This window comes from Falco biarmicus, chromosome 5 (assembly GCF_023638135.1).
Source record: "Falco biarmicus isolate bFalBia1 chromosome 5, bFalBia1.pri, whole genome shotgun sequence".
Classification (NCBI taxonomy): domain Eukaryota; kingdom Metazoa; phylum Chordata; class Aves; order Falconiformes; family Falconidae; genus Falco; species Falco biarmicus.
The window spans coordinates 90533861-90550158 of record NC_079292.1 but is presented as its reverse complement, the minus strand read 5'-3'; the positions used below and the strand labels follow the sequence as shown (position 1 = coordinate 90550158).

The 16298-nt window shown below is 40.5% G+C and overlaps 1 protein-coding gene across 1 annotated transcript in view; it reads left to right on the top strand.

The window, feature by feature from the left end:
* The window catches only part of SPAG17 (sperm associated antigen 17), a 109827-nt gene that overhangs the window by 70784 nt on the left and 22745 nt on the right, over positions 1 to 16298 (top strand). Inside the window, 11 exon segments of the mRNA XM_056338910.1 lie at positions 1855 to 1975; positions 3166 to 3515; positions 5174 to 5303; positions 6855 to 7075; positions 7360 to 7504; positions 8676 to 8830; positions 9245 to 9421; positions 11736 to 11863; positions 12038 to 12168; positions 13765 to 13892; positions 14267 to 14449. Coding sequence (XP_056194885.1) covers positions 1855 to 1975; positions 3166 to 3515; positions 5174 to 5303; positions 6855 to 7075; positions 7360 to 7504; positions 8676 to 8830; positions 9245 to 9421; positions 11736 to 11863; positions 12038 to 12168; positions 13765 to 13892; positions 14267 to 14449 — 1869 coding nt within the window.

Sequence of the window (16298 nt, the reverse complement as noted above, 5' to 3'; positions counted from 1 at the left end):
ACCATTAAAATTCTGCCAGGAGGATATCTAAGTTTCTCCTCTTCTTCCAAAAGGCTATTTACTGTTTGGTTTAGAATGTCTTAAAACAGAGAGTATCTATGTCAGTGTGTACAGCACCTGGCTGTGTGGCTCTGCAAGTATTTTGGAGGGCAGGATTAGAATCTGAAGCAAACTTGACATGGGCATGGTCTGTAAAATAGGATGCAATTCAGTAAGAGTAAGCGCTAGGTTCTACAATTACTTATGAATTATCAGTATATGTCTACAGAATGGGTAACAGTTCTGTCGGTAACAGTTCTATAGAGAAGGGTCTGAGAGTTGCAACGGATTGCAAGCTATACGCAAGTCAACAATGCCATCTTGCTGTGAGAAGGGCAAAGACCGCGCTGAGGTGCATCAGGAGTATAGCCTGCTAAAAACGTCAGGTTATTTCCATTCGGGGCTGGTAGGGCCTCAGTTGAAGTGCTGTTTCCAGTTATGGGTACTGCACTGCAAGAAAAATAAGGGCCACACTGGCAAGTTTTAAGGAAAGTCCCAAGGAGGATCAGAGGTCTGGAAAACTTGACTGGTGAGGAAAGATTAAAAGGCTTGGTTTGTGTTTGTTTGGTCTAGAGCTGGGAGACAGAATAGCCCTCTTCAAAGAGTTAAAGGGACACCATCTTCTTCTATGCTAGCTTGTATAATCAAAAAAAATAATCAGAAGTAATTTTCTGCAAGAGAGGTTCAGGCTAACCGACAGGAGAGCGTCAGTAAGGTTAGTCAGGGTAAAGCCCTGAACAGTTTGTCAGAAAACCTCCAGCCCTGGAAATTTTCAGAAGAGGTTGCATTAGCAGTTTTCTCTAACAATACAGGTATACTTGATTTTTCTTTTTTCTGTTTTTTGGTTTTTGTTTTTTGGGTTTTTTTTAACCATTAAACAGGGAGAAGTAGATGAGAACTAAGGGTTACTTCTGCCCTATTCTGTGACTTCTACCTCTTGATCCTGTGACTATGATCTTTTTGTATTGAGAGTACCCTTAATTGCCCAGTAATATTATGCAAAGTAGCCATAAAATGTACCATCCTACATGTTGAAAAACAGGTGGCGAAACATCTGCCAATTTTTCCCTATATTTTATTTCTATTCCTAAAAATCAAGAATATGGGGTAAGTCCAGGACAAGTTCTCTCTGGTACCTCTGTCTGGAACCCAAAACTGTTTTCATTTTATGACTACCGGCATAGTGTACTTCATTGTCACATAGGTTTTTGAGGGGGTGACATCAAAGGATTCATTGCCACGCTTTTTTCCAAATGTTCCAGGGTCTTCAGACCCTCCTTAGGTAAACCTCATCTTTTCTGGTCATCAGAAGAGTTTCCACTACAGGGCAGTGCAAAGAGGATTACACGTTTTGACTGCCTAACGGTCCTTTCTGTCCCCTTCTCCAGTCAGTGCTGTTTTTGCAGCGACTCGGCAGCACTGCTCTACTTATCTTTTGTGCTCTTCTAATGGTTATAGGTAAAATAACTGATGTGCAACTTCAAGAATTATTTCATGCTCTTCTGCTTCACATTATCATTTATTGTCATCTCATTTTGACACTGTGCATAAGACAGCGTAATGATTCAGCAAAATGAATAAAGTCAGGAAGGGCTGTTCTTCAAGGGTTAATAAAAGGAATGAGAGAAGAATAGCATAATCAAAGAAAATAAGCTACTGTTTCCACTTCAGATTCCTTAAACTCTCAAAATGTTAAAAATGAGTGGTAGAAAGCACTTTTTTTCCAGTGTTTAGTTAAAACTGATATCCGTAGGCTAATTTTTTCTTTATTCTTTTAAAATGTGGAATAAAACTAATTCATGTTTCATTCTGTAGATGGGAATGGAAGAATCAGCTTCCCAAACACAAGTGATGTCAAATGCTCTTGCTTTCCCAAGTTTGAACGTCTCCTGTCCCAATGGACTAGTATTAACTTTCCTTGGTGAAAGTTTTGGAGGTTAGTTTTGTGAGCCACTGCGAAGTAAGGAATTTAAAAACAGTTAAAGTTATGGAAGAAAATTATTTTTGCCTTGATGGCTTATAGATGTAGCAATATTAATTTATTCATGCTTCAGATTGCTAAGTGTCATAATGTCTATTGAAAAGCATTTGCAACATAGTGTTTTGATTCAAATGTAAAATCTAGAATTGCAAGTTGTTAGACATCACAAATTGGGACAGGGAAGCAGCAACCCTAAAAAGTTCTTGGGAGTCATGTTGGATAATCAGTTGAATGTGCAGGTATATTGGCGTAGTAAGATGAGCAAATTCAATTAATAAATGCATATATATTTATAAGGTTATATATAGATTATTTTTTTTCATCTCTGTGGGCCTCCTTTGGGCCCTCTTCAGTCTGTCCACGTCTTTCTTGAACTGTGGGGACTGGGACTGGACATGGTACTCCCAAGTGCAGCCTGAGAAGCCAAGTGGAGTGCAATGATCACATCTGTGTCTCCACTAGTAATGCCCCTGCAGGTGCAGCCAGCTTGGCAGATTTTGCCAGTTTAGGGTAAATGTGCTCTGCTCAATCTGGTATGAAGTAAAGATGATGCAGAGAGTTTGCAAACATACATAGTTTGGCAAGGAGCATGAAGTTGAAATGCTGAATAGTTGAGGTGCACAAAGCAATTATGGACACACACACATGTAGTCTCTTAACACAATTACCATAATTATACTTACTAGTATACTCAACACACTGCCATATTTAAAAAACTGCATTTGTTCAAGTAGACAAAATATCTAACTTCACTTTCTCTACAAACTCAAACTTGGTGAAACTCAGTAACTTTTTAAACCTTTATGGGTGGTTAGGAAATTCCTCTCACCTAATGTCAGTCTTCCAAAAGTTCGGTATCCGTAATATATCCATCTTCAAATCTCCCTTATTTTCATTTGGAAAGACAGACACCTCCACAGGAGGATGCAGAGTTTCTGAGTGGATGTCTGCTTTGAGTTGTTCCCAGAGAAACAGAGCCTGTCCCTTATTCAGTGGGTTACAGAGGAAGCCAAGGAGGGTCAGTCTTACTTGCCTAGAGTTGCATGCATTCTGTAGCCACCATGGTGCTGGGTGTGTTTAGCACTGTTTGAATGTGTGTGCTACGCTGTGTTAAGTAATTCAGAATTTGTTTTCACATTTGAAAGGTGAAGCCACCACAGCTGAAGCTGAGAAAGTGGTGGTAAAGAGAAATGAAGACAAAGCAGGTGAAGCCAAAGAAGAGAAGGCCAAAGCAAATGAAGCAAAGAAGGAAACGGTTATGGAAAGTGGAGAGAAGGAACATGGGGTTACAGAAGGTGAAATAAAGCAAAAAGACACCAAAAGAGAACAGGCCAAACAGTCTGCTCTGGAAATTCTGGTTAGGCAGAGTTATCCCCAAAAGGTAAAGAACTGTCGTCTGTATACATCTGTGTCAAGGCAAACAGAACAAGAGGTGTCAAGAGTCATCACCAGTCAAGGAACCATCATAAAGTACCTGATGGATGGGTCTACCCAGGTACATTTAGTAGATTTTTTTTGAAAGCAACCTGCAGGTATGATTACCCTTCCACTTGTGCTTGTCAGCTGAGATAGAGAAGTGTCCGGTTTGTAGATGAAGGAGTTAAGTACCCACTGAGTGATGCAGCCATGTGAAGACTAAAATGCTCTTGGCTTTGTTTGGAATCAGAACTTAGGGCACATAGCTTTAATGATGAAAATCTTAGTCATGTGAAGGTTTTAGGCAACTGGGATTAGGAAACAGCTGAATATGGTGGTTTTAGGCAACTGGGATTAGGAAACAGCTGAATATGGTTTTGAGAACTAAATTATTGACTTAACCATCTGAAGTGTGGATTAGTTGGGCTTTGGGTATTTTTAGCAACAGGAAAGTATCCATACATTTTTTTTAGTCATCTAAAGAATCATATGTGATCTAGAAAAGATGAACTGTTCTTCAGTCCTGCAGGCACCTTCAGGTACCCTAAATTTTCATCAAAAAGACTGTATTCCTAAGTACCTTTTTTGTTTACACATACTTAGGTTGCCTAGAATTCTGGTACCTTTTAGGTGCTATAGACTAGATACCATCTTTGCAGAAATCAATGATGTCTTTGACCACTTAAATAGTCAAAGAGTAATCTTTACTTCTATAATGCCTGTTCGTTACTAAATAGAGTCCCCATTAATGATATACATGAACTGCAGCAATTAGCAGCCCTTTGGGCAGTCATTAAAGGGATGAAATCTAACAAGTCCCAGTGGCGGATTCTGCACTTGGGATGGAGCAGCACCGGGCACAAGTGTGAACTGGGAGGGGAGTGGCTGCAGAGCAGCCCTGCAGCAGGGGCTCCGGGGTGCTGGTGGGCAGCAGGCTCAGGATCGGTCAGCAGTGTGCCCTGGCAGCCACGGGCAACCCGCACCCGGGGGTGCATCACACGCAGCATCACCGGCCGGGCAAGGGAGCCGGTCACCCCGCTGTGCCCAGCCTCGGCGCGGCCTCGCCCTGAGCGCCGGGGGCAGGTCTGGGCCCCGCCGTTTCAGAAGGACGGGAAGGTCCTCGAAGGTGCCCAGAGGAGGGACCAAAGCTGGTGAAAGGGCCGCAGGGCTCGTGTCCTGTGAGGAGCGGCTGGGGACTTGGGGCCTGTCTGGTTTGGAGCGAAGGGGGCTGAGGGGCGACCCCATGGCGCTCTGCAGCTCCCTGGGGAGGGGAGGTGGAGAGGGAGGTGCTGAGCTCTTCTCCCTGGGGTCCAGCGACGGGACACGCGGGAGCGGTTCAGAGCTGAGACTGGACACGAGGAAGCCTTTCGTCACCCAGAGGTGGCCAGGCGCTGGGACAGGCTTCCGAGAGAGGTGGTGGCTGCCCCGAGCCTGGCGGGGGGTGAGGCCTTTGGTCAGAGCCCTTACCACCACCTGCAGCGTGTGGTCAGCCCTGCAGTGGCCAGGCCGTGGGGCTGGGTGGCCGCTGAGGTCCCTCCCAGCTGGAACAGGCTATTTTACTTATTCTTTTCGAGACAGCCTCTTTATTTCTTGTATTCATTCTGAGAGTTTTTACTATTTTCCTCTCCCGTTACCCACAATGTCCTAGTGACTATTGCATTTGTGACACATTCTTTTGAGATTTTCTGTTGGTCTTTGAAGTGCTTTAAACCTCTAGTATGTCCTCGATTTCTGTAGGTTCTGTTTGCTGATGGCACAGTGAGTAGGAGTCCTGATTCTGGCCCTGTCCTACCACCACCTTCAATTCCAGAGAACATGCAGCCATTACCAGAATCAGAGCCTCTGCCTGAAACCAGCACTAAGAAAGGTAATATTTCAAGTGTTTTAAAGTTAGCAGGGCTGATGATGCTTAATAAAGGCCATACTTGTTTAGTCTGAAAATTCTGCCAGTGAGAAAATCCAACTTTATCTGTACTCAGCTGCTGTGCACTGCTAATCTGTTACCTTCATAACAAATCACTTCTCCAAATCCTTTTTCTTCTAACATGCTAGGACTCTAATAAGTAAAAGGTTGCCTAAATCAGTAGCAGAGTGATTCAACACGAAGTCTTTTAAAATAAATCCTTGTAACTACAGTAGTGTCAAATCCTTACTTATGTGTTACACAAGTTTTAGTCTTGGTATTGAGAAATCCTTCTCTTGTAGAGGACTTGCTGTATTTTCTTTCTCATTGTATGTTTTCCAAGGCACCTACTATTAGTCATTATCAATGGGTTGTATGGACTTGTGGTCTGTGCCAATATAACCATTCCTACCTTACTTTGAATGAGAAAGAACCAAATAAAAGTTTACTTCATACCTCAGAGTGTAGTCTGAGATCACTGTCAGTGCTTCTTAGTGCACAGAATAATTATCACCTGTCATAATAGTAACATAATTTATTGAAAGTATGTAAATAAAAATTGCTGCCAAAGAGAAAGGTCTCTCAAAAAGAGACTTTCTGAGTCATCAAATCCAGTCCTTGTTCTTAGGATATGACTTAGGATAACAGGAAGGATGTCTGAGAACATCTCTGGCAAACTGTCTTCTGATTTTCAGTCTCATTATCAGTGGTCAGCGTATATCCTTTATTCCTTATCCTTTATGGATGATCACTTTCCCCCCACCACCTTTTCTCTCCACTGCTTATTCTTGACAAATATCTTTGGGGGCTTTTGTTTTTTCTTGCCAGGTTGTATGTGCTTGTAAGCCTTTTAGACTCCTCACTGGACCATGCTGTTGTCTTTCACATACACTTAGTTTAAGTTCCTTTCTTGAAGATGGGAAATCAGAGTTCTCTGTCATGTTCTTAATAAGATCTCTCCAACTCCCTTTCACAATGGAATCTCCCTCCTTTTCTTCTGATGCACCACAGGATTGTGTTTGCCGTTTTTGTTACTGTATTTTCACACTGGTAACTTGTAGTCATTCCATACAGATGATAACTCCAGGACTTTTATTTTTCTTCTACTGTTACAAATCTGCCTGAAGTAGAAATTATTTTTATTCCGTTTCACATTAAATTTCATTCTAATAAGCTCTGTCAAATTCCTATTACTTTAATCTTCAAGCTCATGGGACAGTTTTGGATGCTTTTTTTTCTGTAACCCATTCAAATTTTCTTCTGCGTTGATAGTTCCTTCCGAAGTCGTGTCATTAGCATACTGTTTACTTTTTCTGTGTCATTAACAAATACATAAGTAAGGTTAGCTCAAGGGCACACCTTCAAGTAACAGGACTTGTGATTTCCTTTCAGCCTGATAAATAGTTCTTTTTTCAATTCTTTCAAAACCAATACTCACAGAAACTACACTTTACTGGTTTTGTCTTTTGCCTTAGAGAATACCAAGTCTGATACAGAATTTTTTTGTTTCTGCAGGAAAAGGCAGTGGCAGAAACAGTATATCACACCCAACCAAGGATGAGTTGTTTGAAAATACTGTTCAGGGTCTGGTTAATTCTGAGCAACCTAAGGAGGACCAGGCAGGAACCTGGATAACGACAACTCCATCAGGCATTCGAGTGGGCACGGAGGGAGCAAAGAGAATGGATCTGAAGCCAGTCTTAATCTATCAGGCAACTGACCCAGCTGACGGAACGGTATTACAGCTTTTGTGTTGTTACAGCACTGTCTACTAAGCTGAGACAGGGCTGCCTTCATAGAAGTTGTAGGATTTGTTCTTTGAACACCTGTCCTACAGGTTGTGCTGTTGCACTGCTACTAATAAAAAAGCTTTAGATTTTGAAGAAAATGTGATTCCTCGGTCTCTGAAGTAGTTAAAGTTGCAGTAGTCTAGCTTCTCCCAAGTTTCAGTACATAATGTCTTGTATGACTGTTGCCGTTACAAGTGCTAATATAAATGAGTATCTCTTCATTCTTTCAGGTTATGACTGTACGAGATGATGGAGTGATAATTGTTGAGAAGCTGGATGGTAGCAGAGTAGTAGATCATGCTGACGGCACTAGGATCACAACTTTCTATAAAAGCCGTGAAGAACTTTTTGTACCCAAGGATAGTGAGGAAATCGGTAAAATCAAAAGGGGAGCACTGTGATCTCTGCTACGTCTTGTGAAGCAGATGATCATCAAAATATATACTAAAGGAAGGTCATACCAGTAGCCTGGATAACAAATGCACTAGTGCAGTCTAGGCTTAGTTTGTCTGCTTGGTCTTTTTTTCAGCGCTCTTCAGTGTGGAAACTATATTGTCACAAACCAGCAAATTTCCTTCTTTCTATGTATGTACTTCCATGGCCCACCTTCACCATGAGACCACAGTGCCAGAGTTTAGCGTGTTCGTTGCCTTCTCTCCACCTACCCTAATGCTAGCAAGCCAGCTGGTTTGAGTCCTAACTGAAGAGGTGTATTCCCCAGAGAAGCCATGGGCTCACCAGCCTTGGAGATACTGAAAATTGGATTGAATATGGGCGTGGAAAATGCCACATCTAGAGGAGTGAAACTTATGTTTGCCTGAAATAAGTGAGGCTATGGGTCATCTGTGTTTCTCCTGGCTGGCAGTGTTATTCTTTTTTTGTTATTCTTTTCCCTTGTTCATTTTGTGGACAAGTCCTGTCTTTTGTAATTAGTATGAAGTGTACATTTACTTTGGGAGTGCCTGGACTGTTGTGTTCAAACACAGTAGGAAATGCTGGTTGCATAGGAGAAGATATTCAGTTAACAGTAAACGTTCAGGAACATCTCCCTGTGGGATTGTAAAAATCAAAACAATGACCTTGAACTGATTTGTCTATTCAGTGGGAGGGCAATGGCCAGATTAACATACAAGTTTGATTTGTTTTCCGAGATTGGGCTGCTGAATAGGAATATCTTCACACCTTAGAGCTATTATTGTAGACATAAAGAATTTCAGTGATCCAACTGATCAGATCCAGTGATCCAGATCATTATGGTTAGTACTGTACTTGATAAATCACAGTGTACTCTCCTGGCTAGCCAAATGGTTACAGACATTTTTTTGCTGCTGGATTTTCCAGTACTGAGTGCACAGTCCAGAAATCCAAAGGTTTACATAACATATTGTTTACATAAATAGAATTATATGATAAAGGATGCTGTGAAGTTTGTGAGGGTCTTTTACTGAGGAGACAGAGATCCAACTCTGTGAGAGAAAAAGCAAATTGAATGCTAAGACATTTCCATGGTTCATGTGCTCCTCTCTTGTTCTGTATTGATTCTTAGATGAACATTCAGAAGCCACCACAAAGAAGGTGAAGTGCATGCAAGTAGAGAATCCTGAGTTTGCTACTGTCATAACAGATTGTGAGGATGGTACCTGTTGTACCATCTTTGGAGATGGGACATCTATTATAGCAAAGCCACAGGGAACGTATCAGGTGGGAACTGTTTTTAGTTTGTGACAATGAAATTTATCTTTCTGTTCCAACTTCCCTGCCAGCAGCAGCTCTCATCATGACTGCTTTAACTTCCTCCTCTATAGCTTTCACAAATTCTATGATTCCATGTCTTTTATACTCTGCCAATATTTCGGTATTTACTCACAACTGTATAGTATATCTAAATCACAATCTTAAATTTCCTGAAGTTAAAGCAAGTATTACAGAGACTAATGTCAGCCTACATCCTGGACCTCATCTTCCTTCTTTCTTTCCCTTCAGTCCCTCAAAACTGGATGATTAAAGGTCTGAAAGCTCTCCTCTTAACTCACATCTTTTCTTCATCTTCATGGTACCTCTACACCGAAGATTTCACCTTTCAGGACTGAACCTCTTCCTTTTTTACTGTCACAGGTTTTACCCATCAAGGCAGGCTCTCTTTTCATTGATGAAGATTGCTCAGCAGTTTATACCCATGAAGTTTACAATTTCATCAGCAAGAAAGAAGAGAATCAAGCAGGGAGATATATTATGAAACACACTTCCAGCACTATTTGTGAGGTGATGGATCCTGAAGGAAATATTTTCAAGGTAAAATACATGGAAGGAAACAGGTTTCTGCATTTTAAGTAATTTTATCTTACAAACATCTCTCCAAGTCAGCTTGTATCCTTGATACTTACAGTAGTCTAGGAGCCAGAAGGGAATAGCTCCTGAATCAGGTCTCTGAAATGTTCTTGTGTATGTGGCTGGATTCCCCTTTTTTGTTATTTCCCCTTTTTTAGAGAGACTGAAATAAAACACATAGTCTACAGTTTACCTCACCTGTAAAGTTACCTTAATTAGCCTGATTTTTACTATAGTGAAAAATCAGGTCTGCAAATGAGGACTAAAAACGAGAGAGGATATTTGCTTTTCAGAAGGTACACAGAAACACTTGAATCTGCCTGGTAAGGCAAATGTTGTCAAAGCAATGATTCAGTCTTACAAATCATACTCTGTGCGCTGTGATCCTTTCGCACCTAAGAGATACTTTTGAGCTAGGTTAGTACTTCATTTTGAGTTCCAGAAACATCATCTAAGTGTTTGTGACCTGCACGCTGTTTTCTAATTAAGGTTCTAATTAAATATTCTAAAAACGTGGCAACCTTAGAGTATCCTTTCTCTTGTTGCAACTGTAATCTTTGCCATTTTCCCAGATTCCTGCAAAACAGCACTGAGGTTCCCCTGGACATAGGCATTATAATACAGTTTTTAATTTGGCTGAAGAAACGGTGCTTATATAAATCTATGCTCTATGTGCATCTCTCCCAATCAAATTTTTTACTAATCAACCAGAGGGATAGAAATTTCAAAGATACCAAGATCCTAGAAAATCAGTGCGATTCAAAGCAGCACAGAAGTTGCCTGGCATCGGCACATCCCACTTTTTCTCAGCTGATTCCTAGGGAACAAAGGAAGGAGGCTGAGGAGGCCGTGGGGCAGTTGAAGGTATTGTGGGTTCACAGGGGGTGTGGGTTGTAGTGAGGAGGATGAGATGAATGCAGAATGAGAGGATGCAGATATGAAGAATAACCGTAGGGAAAATGTGTTCCATTGGTTTTGCTGTTGATGGAGTATCTTTTATTTACATCCTCCTACTGTTTTACTCTCAAGACCCCATTTTCATTGGGTAAGTGCTTGTATGATGGAGCAGGTGACCATGTGGATACAGTACTGGTAGCAACTCATGGATCTAAGCTGCTCATTGCGTACAGATGCAATAGGCAGCAGCCAGCTTTTGGGTCCTGCCCGCTGTTCCAGTCAGCTGTGATCCAGGTCTTCCAGTCCAGTTCTCACCTCCTGTATGGTTGGTAGGGATGGCCACCAGGTGCAGGTGTAACAGAATTGGTTCTTCCTCTGTCCTAGTTGTGTCTGAGAGTACAGCCAAAAGGGCATGGGCTGGCTGCATCGGATTCAGTTCGTGGTCTGCCCTCTGAATCACTCTGGTTTAAACTCTGCCTTCCAAAGGCCACCTTATTCCCTGTTAGGTGGTTATTCGTTGCGACGTACCTTGTTTGTTTATGTTAATGGCATGTTAGTTAATAATCACATAGTATTTTCAAGAAGGAAATACTGTAGAAATTCACTTGGTATTATCATAAGATTATGTGAGACTATATTTTTAAAGTTAATGAATTCCTGAGAAGAGCCCCCTCTTTAAATATATGCATATATATATATATTTAGATAGATATACATATATAGTCTGAATCTATATCTAGATGCATGTATATATAGGTGTATATATTTTATTCATTTACCTATATACCTATTTATACACACACACCTGTACGTATGTATATACACATTTATATTTTTATATATGCCTACATAGGAGTATATATGTATGTACTATGTGATTATTAACAAACATATTAGTAATGTATATATTTGTGTGTAACTATGTCTCTGTATGTGTGTCAGTGTATACACATAGATACATATATACCTCACAGAGGTATGTCAGTGGCGGTCTGAGTATACAGTTACCTGGCTTGACCAGCAAACGAGTATTTTTGTGTAAAGTTGTCTGTTGATGCCTGCAGATATATATGTTGAATACGGAATGCAAGCATTGATGGCCCGGTTTGACAACTAACAGTGCTTGAGCATTTATTGAACATCAACACGTGATACTATTATTTATGACATGGCATATGTCTTTCTAAAAAGGGTTGGTCTGGTTTTTTCACTGTCTTTTCAGTTTTATTCTTTTTTCTTTCCTGTGAATTTCAGATTGCTCAATATGAAATGTGTTTATTCTGTCTCTTTCACTGAGCTGGGTTATATTAAAGTTCAGCAGCAAGTTACTGTTTTAAAAGTATCATGTAACTCAAGTTATTCTATATAATTTCTACTAAAGGTCATGGCTGATGGCAGCACAAATGTGTGTGTTCCTGGTGCTGGCTGTGATGACAAGGAGGACAGAAGTTCAGCAGCAGCGCTCGGAGATGTGAACAAACCTGTCACTTACAATGCGCACGCCCCCAGGTAAGCTGCGTTGGGTTCATGGGTCGACTCTTTCTTCACTGCGTTGTATTTGTGCAGGGTTTGTAGATTTGTGCTTCCTTTGTTCAGTACTCTATCTTTGTACATTTGATGATGTTGTCATGTTGGATTTCCATTTTTCTGATATAGTCTGATGCATATGGCTGGCTGTTGTAGGTTCTTCATCATCTATGCAGATGGTTCTGGAACCGAGCTCCTGCGGAGCAGCGATGTACACAAGTATCTGGCCAACGCCCATAGTGATCCCACTGCTGCCGTCTTGCAGGATCCTGTGCAAGAATGTCCAGGTAGGAAACTTTTCTTTTCTGACAAACTAATAATAGAAGTAATTGCAAAGGCAGAGTCAGAAGCTTCAAAACACTTATCTGGACAGGAAATCTGAAAATGCTTTTCTCCATGTAGGCAAGTGCCCACACTTCTGGCAGTGAAGCGTGGGGAAGAAGGAGCTTGTGAATAACCCTGTGAAGAGATAAATGAACAAACAACCCACTCTCAGACACACAAACAAAAGCGATACCAAATGCATAGATACTCTGTGTATTTACCATCAAAAAACAGTGAATGCATCACAGTCTTCATTAATGATACAACTCTTCTTAGCAATGAAGACAATGATACTGTGATGTTGACCCTTAGTCTGGCTATTGGAAAGGATAAATAAATGTTATTAAGAAGATGGAAAAACATGACTGAAATAGGCGATGCCAGTGGCCATAGAACATGGCACCAACCACCTCATAGTAGCAATGCAAAAAGTTACATCCTGAAATGATTGGTTATTATTGTAAAGTTAGTTGAAGACACTGTGTGTCTGTAAAACACACTGTGGCATAACAGGTAGATCCTAAGAAAACAAATGTATCTTTAAAAAGACAGGAATATATGGTTCCCCTGGGTATGGGGGGATGATAAGCATAGTTTGCTTCAAGCCATAAAATACTAAGACATTCTTCTCAAAGATTTATATCATAAGCATTTTCCACCTACTACTCATACCAGTTTTGTCCATTTTTAAATGCTACTTCACTTGTATGCACAAGAATGACCGGTCCCCTGTTGCAGAAACTGAATGAAATACTTTTTGCATGGGAGAAGGAAAAGAGCAAGAGCACTGAGGGAACCAGAAAGATATGGAAGGTGGAAGATCAGGAGGATGGAGAAGATACATGCCTAGTGAAAATCCCAGTCAAGAAAACTTGCTCACAACCAGCAGTCGTTTGTAAGAGTAGCACACATTTCCAGCCTTCATACTCTATTTGTCACAATACTGACTGTAGTAAAAGGCTTCACACTTCTGGGTCGTTGTGACAAAGTACCTCAGTGGGGTTACCCGTTCTGAAGGCCACCTATGGGGTAGATAGTAGTAGATCAAGTAGATTTTTCAGTTGGATTGGAAAAAAATTTTTGAGGAACATTAACATTAATCAGAACAATAAAAAGAAATACTCTCTAATGGAATCCATCCAGTGATCAGATTACAGCGAAGTATAAAACACAGTGAAGAATTAGGCATGTTCTGAATATGATGTACTACTACTGAAATTTGTATTCAGTGAACATGGGTCAGTGGTCTGCTCTTCCTGCCTGGGATACTCCCCACACTGTGCCACTGAGCTGTTACCCAAGAATCGAAGCAAGTGGCGGAGGCAGCCTGTTGTTAAACACGGTCTGAGTAATCTGAACTTGTCCAGCTCTTCTGTAATCACTGCCAGGCTCCCATATTATCTGTAGCCATGAGGTATCACTTTTTCACGAGGAGTTTTACCACTTGATAATATGATTTTTTTATGCTTAGGTAAGTGTATTTTTCTGGAGGTCTGAGACACTTGGCCATAATTGTTTTTATTTGAACTGATTCTTAGTAAAATGTATCTTTGAACCAGGTGTTTTAAGTATTACTGTCCTCCGCCCTTTGGCTGAAGCCTCCCCCTGGGTAATGAAGAAAGAACCAGAGAGTATTGTTCCTCCAAATCTTCAGTCAAGGACCCAGGACACATTTTCTCCTCTTGAGGTATAATTGTTTCAAAATTACCTTTTCCTGCTTAAGCAGTAGGTGTTAGTCACTGTGGGGAAATGGAGCTCTAAAACAATGTGACATCGTTAAGTTCAGTTTACTGAGGAGACAAAGTGAGGGGTAGGCTGTGTCAGGGAAAGTGTAGTCCCTTTGGGGGCTTAGCAATTGTAAGGGGAGTTCATCTTGCCAGATGAAGAGGTTTTACGATAGATAAATTGTGCCCAGAAACTTTATTGGCTTTATTGTCTAGATCTATGATGCTATAAGGAGAGCATGTGCTTTTCAGCTGAGGCACACATTGCTGATATCTGCATGTAGGCAGTGATGTAAGTAGCCTCTTGCTCTTTTTACTTGTTCTTGTCTCTGTTCAGAGGAAGATCACAGGTCCCTCAGCCCGAACACATATCTGGAGGGGTCTCTGCATTGGATCCAAAGAGCAGACGTGCTTGCCAGTACCCATGCGAAAATGTCCTAATAAACTGCAAATCCGTCAGCTATTCCAGTATGAGCCACTCAGTGATGAACTAAGGGAAAAGCTGCAGCTTTCCCTCAAGGTAGTGCAATCGCATTTATTCATTCTTCCAGTAAGCAATAGAGAACAGACAAATTGGGTGACACAAAAAAATAATCTGCTACCTTTGAAGATCAATCAATATTTCACATCTAGACAGGTCTCTAAGAAGCAGCTCAGCTGTTTCGCTCATCTCTTGTGGAACATAATTTTCTGTGCTAATACGTGGGATCCTGTCCGGTACACATCACAGATAGTACACTAACAAATAGTTTCCTTGTTGTCATTACTGGTATCTCTTACTTTGCTTTTACTTTGCTTGGGGTTTGTTTTGCTTCACAAAGCCTTAAAAACGTAAATCTATTAAGTTGTACACAAATTTTTAAACCCCCATAATTCTACAGTTAACTTGGCCACTAAGACACACTCTGGTCTTGGTTATGTATTTGTTTTCATAAATCAGTGTAGAATATTTCCAGGTTCAAGTCAGTCCTGTCACTCTATCCGTGTCTAGCAAATAGCTCTGTAGCCTCCTGACAGTGTGTGTCCATCCCTCATTAGTGGCTGGTTCATAACGAGGTGCGAGCTGCACCTCCTGTGCAGGTGTTCTGAGATGGAAACTGAAAGTGCTGCAGTTGATGCTTGACAACAACTTTGGACTTCTCAGTGTTGGTATAAAACACTGATTTATTTAATTCACATTGTGAAGATGCTTTTAGAGGAGGTTTTAGACTTATAATCTCATTATCACTTACAGTTAGAAAATAATATAATGCATGTGTTCTATAACATTGATTCAACATATTTTGATGATGGCATGGCAGACTGAATTTGGAAGTTAACAGCATATGAAATGTGTGAAGGTTGTAGCATGTTGTAGCCAGGTAGAATTATTTACACACACACACATATTACATTTCAAAGCAGACATGCTTGCAATAGAAAAACATTGACAACTGTTCAGCCTGGACATATTTGGGGCATGCCAGTCTATCAGAATTAAATTTTATCCTTTTACCCATCTATAAATAGATATAATTATTCTTAATTTGCAAACTGATCTTTCAAAGGCAACACTACAAAAACAAGTTCCACACCAAAATCGCAAGATAGGTCACTCTATTGACCGATCTGTTGTTGGCTTTCAGAGAGAGAACAATGCTCTTGGTTACATGGGGATTGAAGAATTGCAATTATTGGCACTAAAGAAAACATTTGTAATAATTGTGTTAATGTGCAATGGAAATATCCTCGTTGCTTATATATAAATATTTAATTAATGTTTTTTTTCCAGAAAGAGTTATCTTAAATCTTTAGTCAAATAACTGAAAATTAAACTAAACTGTCAGAACTAAATCAAGATCTAAAGAAAAAAGTATTCTTCCTTTCTCTGTCTCCATTAATATTTAAGAGGTATAAAGGAATGAAAAAGAACTGGAACTGGGAACAGATTGCTCCTGCAAACCTTGTCTGTTCATAAAGCTCAGTACTGCCCGTAGCTCGTTAGCAGGGCAGTGGGTTAGGGCAGCCTGCAGTAAGGACCCTTTTTCCCCACCTAACTGATCCGTTAAAGCATGAAGTAGTGTGGGAAAAGAAAATATTTCTTTTCTGTAGCACTTAGTGTGATTCTGGCAAAGCAAACATCTGTCTAAAAACAGAGCTTCAGACTTTTTTCTTGAACGCACATTTTCAATTATGATGTTGTAAACTTCCTTTTCCCCAATAGGAGATCAGACAGGAAGGAGCAGGAAGGAGATACAGATCACAAATGATGGTTTTTTAGAACACCTTTTATTCATTAAGCTGATCCTAATAATATAATTTATTATTATTATTATTAGCAGCAGCTATTTCCTCAACACATTTCTTTATTCACTTACATAGTTTATTCA